Here is a 10,233-nt window from a genome sequence, read left to right as displayed (position 1 = left end):
GCCTCTTGCTTGTTCTTCACTTGTTACCGTCACTCCCAGGTAATTATCCTTGCTCTAAGACAACTAGATTAAGCGATCCACGAACAAAACGTCATCAAAATGACGATAGCTTATTTTTATATATTTTATATGTTTTTCTAGTTCTGCTTTCCATTTTATATGTAATATATACAGTTTCAAAAAAACTTAATAATAAATTGAAGGGAATATACAACGCCATAAATAGTTTTTTCCAAATGAGAACTAGCTAATATTTCTAGTGTACCCAAGTACAAAGAAGATGCATTTCATGCGTTTAGAATACTAAAAAAAAGTTAAATACCAGCAGTAATATTTCTGTATATGTGTGGAGAATTTGCGAACTAAAAAAAAATATGGATGTTTAAATTTGTTTGCTATTTCTGTTACTACCAGTACCGAAAAGAACTAAATCAAGAGTGACGTGCAACGTGTATAATCAGTTGAGAAAACAAAAAAAGAACGTTTCAGCTATTGGTATCAATTCCAAACTGAATTTGATGAAGCTTGATGTTTATTTAAAATCTACAATCAATTATAAAATGGGTCAGGAAACAACTTTTATGACTAATAAAGTAATCTCCCGTTTGAAATCTTAATTCAGTGATTTCTGAAAAACAATGTTTAGCATTATTTGCTAAAAATGAAATAATGCAATGGATTATAAACAATAATTTGGTTTTGTACTATAATTGATAAATTTTTAGATAATGTCCTCATATGAGTTTATTTTTTTTTTCAAATTTAGATAATGCTATAAAGTTGAAATTGTATTATTTCAATATCAAATATATAAGAATTGATGTGATTCGTCTTGAAATGGCGAAAGTAGAATTCGAACATTTTCAATCATCACAAAGTGACAATCGACCTCAATCGGCTTCAATGGACGTAAATCAACGATATCTGAAAAAGTTAGATGTAAACTAACTCAAATATAAGAATTGATGTAATTCGACTTTAAATGGCGAAAGTAGAATTCGAACATTTTCAATCATCTCAATGTGACAATCGACCTCAATCGGCTTCAATGAATGTAAATCCACGATATCTGTGAAAGTTGGATGTAAACTAACTCAAATATATAAGAATTGATGTGATTCGACTTCAAATGGCGAAAGTAGAATTCGAACATTATCAATCAACACAAAGCTAGATCTCAATCGGCTTCAATGGATGTAAATCGACGATATCTGAGAAAGTTGGATGTAAACTCACCCAAATATATAAGAATTGATGTGATTCAACTTCAAATGGCGAAAGTAGAATTCGAACATTATCAATCAACACAAAGCTAGATCTCAATCGGCTTCAATGGATGTAAATCGACGATATCTGACTAAGTTACATGTAAACTCACTCAAATAAAGGGCGATTCATTAAGAATGTCCAATCTCTGAACTGTAGATTCTAGACCTCAAAAGATGATAATTCTGCTCAACATGCCTCATGCAAATATTGCTAGTTTCCGAGATACGTGTTCAAAGTTTAAATTTTGATTTTCACAATGATTTTTTATGTTTTCACAATTTCTCTTTGAAAATTAGCAATTTTCGTTTTTTGGCATAATTTTCACTCTAATTTAACATTGCTAATAGAGGGCGCTAGTTACACTTGTTTGTGTTAATTAAATCAAAGTAAACTTTTTTTGGGCCGAACTTACAACTAAAATAATAAAAAAATATTAAAAAGCGTTAAATTCTACAAAAAAAATTTACTCTTCTTTGATTCGTGTAACTCAATCGGTTGCTTCTAAATAGTTCAATAAATTTTAATTCTTTCACAAAAAAATTTTATTATTCCTTAAATATGTAACAATAACACATTTGTAAACAAAAATAAAAAACTTCAAAGCAAATGCTTAAAATGCCCACCATTTACTTCAATACACTTTATGATCCGCTTTCGTAAAGATCTCTTAATATCAAATAATCCTTGTCTATTATTTTTAATTACATCCGCGGCTTCTTCTATTTTCCGTCGCAGTTATGAAAGTGAAGTAATTTTTTCTTTGTAAACTAATACCTTCATTTACGACCAAATTGAAAAATCCAAAGGATTTAAATCAGAGCATCTTGGTGACCAAGCCAACACACTTCCACGACCAATCCATCGATGCGGAAACTGTTCGTTTAAGTATTGACGGACTTCTAAAGAATAATGTGGTCGTGCAAAAACCACATATTTTGTCTTAAAGCGAGAGGAGATCCTCTAGTAATTCGTGTAAATGTTCTTGAAGAAAATCTAAATAAAGAGGTCCATTTAAATTGGTTGTCAGTTCAAAAGGACCTATTAAATACCCAAATATTACACCACACCAAATGTTAACCTTAAACTCGTGCTGAAAATGTGTTTCCCTCATACTATGTGGATTTTCAGAATTCCACAAATGATTATTTTTATAATTAAATATTCCTCGTCTGGTAAATGTTGCCTCATCAGTAAAAAAAATTGTATCCACAAAATCGGGGTTAACATTTTGTGAATCTTGCAAGAAATGGGCAAATTGTAGACGCTTAGGTAAATCTTCAGGTAATAAATTCTGAACAGGAGTGTAATGATATGGATGCAATTTTTCCCTCTTCAGTATTCTAAAAATAGATGATTGGCTTATACCTGTTTGCAGACATAATCGGCGAGTACTGATATCTGGATTCTCCGCAACACAAATTAAAATTTCATCTTCTTCATCAGCAGTGATTTTTTTTGTAGCACCGTGCTCAGTTTTAGAGCGTAAAGACCCCGTTTCACCTAAGCGGTCGTAAAAATTTCGGTACAGTTGTAATTGGGTTGTCTTCGACGATTTGGGTATAATTGTTATTATTTTCGAGCCGCAGCTGGACCACTATAATTTGACTGAGCAAACACACAAATCATATCGAGTATCTCATTATTGGAAAAATCGTTATGCCTAGGCATTATTTGATAAATAACTATTACTCTTGTTAATTACTAAATTGTTAATAAATGGTATATTAATGTATTACTTATCCTTATTATTATCCAATTTTTGCTTCTACACAAACTGTCTAAAAGTGACACAAGCCTACTTAAAGAAAATGAAAAATTAAGCCACGGCTTAATTCACGAATGTGATTTTGATATTGAGAGATCTTTACGAAAGCGGATCATAAGGTGTATTGAAGTAAATGGTGGGCATTTTGAGCATTTGTATGAAGTTTTTCATTTTTGTTTACAAATATGTTATTGTTACATATTTAAGGAATAATAAAATAACTCGATAACCGATTGAGTTAGACGAATAAAAGAATTGTAGAATTTAACGCTTTTTAATATTTTTTTATTATTTTAGTTGTAAGTTTAACCCAAAAACGGTTTACACTAATTAACACAAACAAGTGTAACTAGCGCCCTCTATTAGCAATGTTAAATTAGAGTGCAAATTATGATTCCTCATGCCAAAAAACGTAAAATTGCCAATTTTCAAAAAGAAATTGTGAAAACAAAAAATTATTGCGAAAATCAAAAATTTAAATTTAAACTTTGAACTAGCAATATTTGCATACGGCATGTTGAGCAGAATCATCATTTTTGAGGTCTAGAATCTACAGTTCAGAGATTGGACATTCTTAATGAATCACCCTGCATGTCAATATTTCCGCTCTCTTCCCAATTTCAAGATTGAGGTAACTCGAATTCTGTTTCAGAGGCCAAAATAAATCAAAATCGACTGATCTCGTTGCCTTGGGGGGAAATTTCTATGGAAAATATCTAATTTGAGTGGCCTATTTAATAATGATATAATAAGAATTGATATTGATACCTTTCTTCAACCCTATTATATGTAAACAAGTTCATGGCTTAGTTCAGATGTGAGACATTTTTTAAGGATAGTAATTTGTTTGGTGTTTCCTGTGAGACCTACAAAGGAACTTTTTTCGAGTGACTGATAGTTTTTCAGAATTATTATGCACTTGGAGAATCTGTAATTCGAATAAGTACATCGCCTGGTAAAAGGTGTCGAGTGTGGAAGGGTTAAGCATTTAGTTCGTGTGGAGGTGATAGCGTACCGTAATATATATTGCACATAATTTTTTATAAAAAGAAAAGTAGTATTGAACCACTTCTTTGATGTAAAACTTTAATAAATATCTATTATACATTGTTAATTCGCTAGAAACTTCTAGATGAGGCACAACCAATTCAAAAAGAATCACTGAACATTTTTATTCGATTTTTGTACTACAGAATTTTCTTGTTTATCTAAATTATCTATATTTTTCCCGGATTCTCCAATTTGGTCATTATGCATTTTTATAACTGCAAAGTCTTCTTTTTCAAGGTAATCTGCTACACCTTTCCTAAAATATTCACTTCTATCATTGGTCCATTTGTTCTGCCAATACCTCGCTTCTTCCATTGATAAACCAGATAATTTTAAAAGCCCATATGTACATCCACCACAGATAAAACCTAAGACGCCACCTAGAATAGAAAACACATAGAATATTGGATCTTAAAGATTGTCAGTTCTTTGTTAGTGATGCTAAGTCTAAATTTCAAAATTGGTCAAAATAACTATTGATGTCTGTTTACTCACATAATTTTAATTGCTACCTTAATACACTTGCAAAATTAAGCCACCACAGACGAATTCGAAGGTGGCTGTCCAATCAGACGGAAACCTGATAATTCTCGGAACCTTTGGTGGAATCACTCTATGTAGGAACACCAAAAAACTACACGCAGTCGCTTGCGTCAGGCCTAGCGTTCGAAACTCCAAGGAAAACAAAGCTCATTTTTTTTCACTAGGAGACGCAACACTTGCACGTTCCCAAATATAACGTTGAGAGGCGTGACTTACGTACTCTAGAGCCGTAAAATATCTGGGATTAACCCTGGATACAAAACTACTCTGGCATGAACACGTGGATAACAAAATAAAAAAGGGCACCTACGCTCTCTGTGTATGCAGAAGGGCCTTTGGTTGTACATGGGGTCTTTCACCTAAGATCCTCAACTGGATTAATACCTCAATGGTCAAATCTCTTCTCACATACGAGGCCATCGTGTGGTAGCCCTGTACGGAGAAATCGAAAACAAGAGTGGCACTGGACAGAGTCCATCGCCTTGGTTGTCTCAACCTTAAGAATAAGGCTTTGGAGTATGAAGTATACAGACGGCTACAAGAGGGATGGTTTACCGGAACAGGCTTTTGCGGAGGACACTCCAAAATAAGCAAATCTCCTTCGCTTGAGGAACACACTACCGTCTTCCAATCGATGCCACAGGAACACAGTAATCTGAATCTGCTCAGGTAGCAGTGCTTCTATACAAGCTATAACGCCCGAAAAGGTGTGCTCTAGGATAGTGCTGGAGTGCAAGAAAGTTCTACAAAATCTGATGAGTGATGGTTGCAAGATCCAGCTCGTTTGGGTGCCCGGCTACTCGGACAACAAAAACAACGACGAGGTGGACTCACTCGCCAGACTGGTCTACTTGGAAAGAGAGTTCGTCAGAGTTGCATAGGGCAAGCTAAGGCACACATAGATGTATCTTGTAGGTCACACACCAAACAACTTTTCCAACTAAATAGGCGCAAATTCCGACTAGTTACTAGACTTTTAATTGGACATTGTCATATAAGACATCTCCACACCATGGATATCACGTACGACGGAGTGCTCTGGAGCATGGAGGAGGATGAATCCGCAGACTACGTCATCTGTAAGTGCCCAGCACTCACACTAGCGTGGTTTGAATACTTCGGCAAGCCTCACAGCTTGCCTAATCACATCAAAGTGTTCAAGTCAAAGCGCCTCGTCGGCTTCTCAAAGAACGACGGCCACGTCAAGTGGGGCACGACGGGCCTATGTGCTTAACGGCCAGAGAAGATTAATATTAGATATCAGTTTACCTACCTTAGATACTTAGCGGTATATATGTTTGAAAATTCAATTGATTAAATAATAATAAATTTTACTCAAGTTTTGTATATCTTGTTTATCAGTAACTGATAATTTATTTTGTTTTATAAAGATCATTTCTTTGATTGTTAATTTTTGATAATTTTTAAGTTTAGTTAATATTTTGGTATTTTTTAAGTCAAATTAATGCTTTTAATTTCGTTTATGCTTATGTAATGAGGTTGATGCATTTTTAGTATATTACCATTTATCCTATTTTCTAGATATTGCAAAGTCATTCCTGTAAAATTTTTTGAACAATTCAAACATGGTATAGAGTAAATAACATTCGATTTTTTTGTATTCTCAGTTTTGCTTTTCAATTTTGTATATAATGGGGATGATGTATTCCTACTATTCACCTCTTAAAATTATTTCAAAATTTGATGCAGCTATGCTCTTTGACGTTGTCTTCAGTTCGGGTCTCTACTTGAACGAGAGTTTGTTATACCGTTCTGATGACACGTAATAAAGTTGAAATTAACAGTGGTTGCAAGCCTCTCCTTGAAATTACGAGCCATTGGAGATGTTGATGTAATTCAATATTCGTCGAGGAGCCAGGAAAGTAGATGTTTTCTCCATTGCCGAACGGCAATTTATAATTTCGAAATAATTTTAAGAGGTGAATAGTAACAAACTCTCGTTGGAGTAGAGACCTGAACTAAAGAAAATGTCAAAGAGCTATTTGGTTAATTTAGTTAAACATTCCCCCGCGAACGCTATCTGGCGCCATCCTTACTTCCTTTGAAGAGCAGCAGTTTATTTTTCGAAATATTAAAATTCAAATAATTTTAGTAGGAATCTAGTAGGACTTCTATCACTCGTAGCACAAGTTTTACATTTCTTACAACAGTCCTTCACATCGTCTGAGCTGTTCATCAATAAAACCTCTCACGGACTCGATGAAGGGTTTTCTTCACTCCCAGATAACATCCCGATGGACTGTCGTGTAACTTCTTCAGTGCTTCGGCTACTCTCGTTCTCAGAACGACGAAATGTCTTCTCTTTTCAGAACCATCATCATTCCCGAGGATTCTTTTTAAAAGGCTTTCATCCAGGACAAGGGTTTCCCACTGAGCCCAATATGCTTTTAGTGCCAGTGAAAAGCTTGATACTTCTTGCCAGGTAGGCCGCCGATTTTTTTCCTTTTATTGCCGAATCATTTTTAGGAGAGAATCATTCTCTTGATCTTATTTGATCCTTGTGGGTTACCATTCTTCGTTTACCACAGTGGTTTTTGAACTGTAGTACGGCTTCATTCGTTTCGGCTTTGTTGGTCTGGGCACAGTACGGCCGTCCAGACAAGGCGTTGGCTTTCTGGTGACACACAGTAGTAGGAGGCAAGCTTATGATCCTGGTTCGGTGCTGCTCACTTGCAGGCGACACGTTCTTGTTTTCCCTATGACTGGACTTTGTTGTTTGTGGATGTACCGGGACGCTTAAACGATCTGCGTGCATGTCCTGGCTTACCACAATTCAGACGTTTGCTCTTTCTCAGCTTCTTGTTAAGCATACCTTGCAACAAGTTGACGATCTGGTCCAATTTATCCTTGTCACCTTCTTCTTGTATGCTTGTATTCACGTTATATTCTGAAGCCTTCGTTGTTGCATTGTATTCAAGAGCAGCAGTCAGGCCATCTACTAAGTCTCTACACAGTTTCACAATAATCAGGTTCATAAACTAGTAGGCAAATACTTCGTTTTAGCTTATATCAAAATATGTACATTATCTACTATTCACCCCTTTTATTATTTCAAATATAATGGTGTCCTGTTCATCAAAGAAGAAAACTACTTTCCTGGCGACAAATATTGAATTACATCTCCTCTTAAAAATTTAGATGCCCATTGACCTCTTTGTCGTATTGCAAGAAGATGCTAATTAGTTTCGACGTTTTTATGTCTCATCATAGCAGCGTAACAGTCTCTCGTTCAATCCCTAATCCGAACTGAAGAAATCTCCAGTAAGTGCTGCTATTTGGTAAGTGTGGTTGAAATTGGAATTGAACATAGCGCCAGATGTATGTTGGGGAATGTTTATGTACATTTTTTGGTATTCAATTATTTTCACGATATATACAAATACACAGAATCCCAGTAAATATGTACAGCTTGTAACCTAATCTTAATGGCCAAGAAAACATTCTGATTCCAACTTGATGTCATACACGAGGCATGTCAAATGTAAGCTGACAAGGAAATGAGCTGAAAGATAGCTGAGAGATTCACTAGAGGAACTGAGTATAGATGAGAGAAAACGAATTAAAAATGAAGCTATAGAGTTGAAACTTCCAAAGCCAATAGTAAAAAACAGTTGCAGTATTATAAATAATATTTACATTTATTCGGCATTTATTGGAACTAATCAAGATTTCATCCCAATTATTTATGCCACTGCCACTATTTATAATTGGAACAAGAAAATGAATTTGTAATAGTCATATGTTACATTCCCAAGTTGAAAAATGAGGAGACAAAATAATAACATGATAAGATCATATGGGGTAACATATCTTGATGCAATTTAGAGAATTCAATTAAAATTACCTAGACCACCTCCAACTATCCAGCCTCGAGGCCCCATATTGAATTTATACATTGTTCCAGTTACTACTCCAGATACTACATATTCTGAAATTCCATAGTTTCCTCTATATGTCTGGATGATTGTTGATACTGCCCTTTAAAATAAGTCTAAAGTATATTGTAATAATTTTTCTGAAGACACCTAAACTTACACAAATGTAGTGCTGAATAATGTTAATCTCCATCCCCATTTGAACGCACCTTTCCCAAAACTAATTGTAACTGCATCTTGTAGCTTCCTCTAAAATGACAATAAACTTCTATACATATTTATATAGGTACTGGTGCATACTTGTAATTACCTTTGCATCTAAGTGATTTTCAAAAGACGTTGCTTCATTGCTTCTCATAAATTCTAAATAAGCGGATCTACTATTAATAACCCCTCCATAAATGGCTCCTATGAAGGAACTCATTGCAGCAACTTGTAATATTGAGGTTACTTCATTTGTGAGATTGCCAAATTCACTGAAAAATATAAATATGTCTTATACTCAGTTAAAGATTTAAATGGGTTTGAACTGTTGAAGCAAGTTTTATCACTTTAAGAATTCAATTATAAAAGTATAAAATGTTGCTGGTGAAAATCATAATGCATACATGCACTTATGAAATGTATATAGGTGTATAATATATATATTTCCAATATATTTTCAATAATATATGAATGGTATTTTGGAATATTTTTCAAAGAAGTGGAAAACATCTAATTCCAAATTGAAATAAGATTTTAAATATTTAAGAATATTACAATACATTTAGTTGACAAAGAACATATAAATAATAATTAAATGATTGATATTAATTACTGTTATGAATTGTTTAATGTTAATGCCTTGAATGATAGACTTAGTGTGCCTTATGTTATTCGAATTAACACTAGTTACCAGTTATGAAACTACATATTTGTTTATAAGAAACCAGTGCTTTTCCTAGAGCTACCAGGATCTCACAATTGAAGGACCAGGTCCAGTTTAATGAAATATTTTGTCTGTAGTCAAATCTTCACACCATGAAAATACTCAGAAGAATTGAATGAAAACAAAAATCTTGTTATCCTTTCAGTGGATAAAGCTCAACTGTATTAAACAATTCAATTTCACAAATTTCAACATTTTAATGAGGTTTTACATAATATCTTTATTCATCAATATTTCAATGGATAAAACATATCATTTCTTACTTGTTAAAAAATAGCCTTTTGTCATAAATGGGTGCTGACCTATATGGGTATTGAGAAGGGGATGTTTGATAGGCATTTATAAGCCTTGTCTCATTCCCAATTATTAACAATTTGAGAAATTTATTACATTTAAATATTTTTTCACAGAAATATCAACAAATTCAAATTAAAAATATCGCCAATGTTGTATAATAATTAATATTAGAACTTACAAGCATAACTTTCTTCGGTTTCAACTGAATTTAATTATACTATTAAATAATATTTAAATATGTGTATAGTTTCACTTACTCTGCTTCAAAAATTTTTTTCACTCTCTCCCATCCCGTTTCTTTCAAAGTCTTTTCAGTAATTTGTTCGGTTTTAGTAACATTTTGCACCTTATCTGCGTCAAATAAACCAATAACGGGAAGAATACTGTATTTTCCGATTTTATTTAAGATTGAAACCATTATTTTGATTCAATTCAACACAAATTTTTTAACATTTTCGAATTCTAAAGGTTAGATTTTGTATTAT

The 10,233-nt window shown here is 33.6% G+C and overlaps 1 protein-coding gene and 1 pseudogene across 1 annotated transcript; both read right to left on the bottom strand.

Moving 5' to 3' along the window:
• Positions 1-743: 743 nt before the first annotated feature.
• LOC130448120 (uncharacterized) lies at positions 744-2,937 on the bottom strand (annotated as a pseudogene).
• A 1,244-nt stretch (positions 2,938-4,181) lies between these two features.
• Positions 4,182-10,212, bottom strand: LOC130448119 (RPII140-upstream gene protein). The gene is made up of 5 exons (XM_056785333.1): positions 10,006-10,212; positions 8,834-8,999; positions 8,684-8,772; positions 8,493-8,626; positions 4,182-4,464 (listed from the first exon to the last, which is right to left on the bottom strand). Exons 1-5 carry the CDS (start codon positions 10,164-10,166, stop codon positions 4,193-4,195), a joined length of 822 nt encoding a protein of 273 aa, XP_056641311.1. The 5' UTR covers positions 10,167-10,212; the 3' UTR covers positions 4,182-4,192.
• Positions 10,213-10,233: the final 21 nt, after the last annotated feature.

The sequence above is a fragment of the Diorhabda sublineata genome, chromosome 8 (assembly GCF_026230105.1).
Source record: "Diorhabda sublineata isolate icDioSubl1.1 chromosome 8, icDioSubl1.1, whole genome shotgun sequence".
NCBI classification, from domain to species: Eukaryota; Metazoa; Arthropoda; class Insecta; order Coleoptera; family Chrysomelidae; genus Diorhabda; species Diorhabda sublineata.
This window is presented reverse-complemented; position numbering and strand designations above follow the sequence as displayed.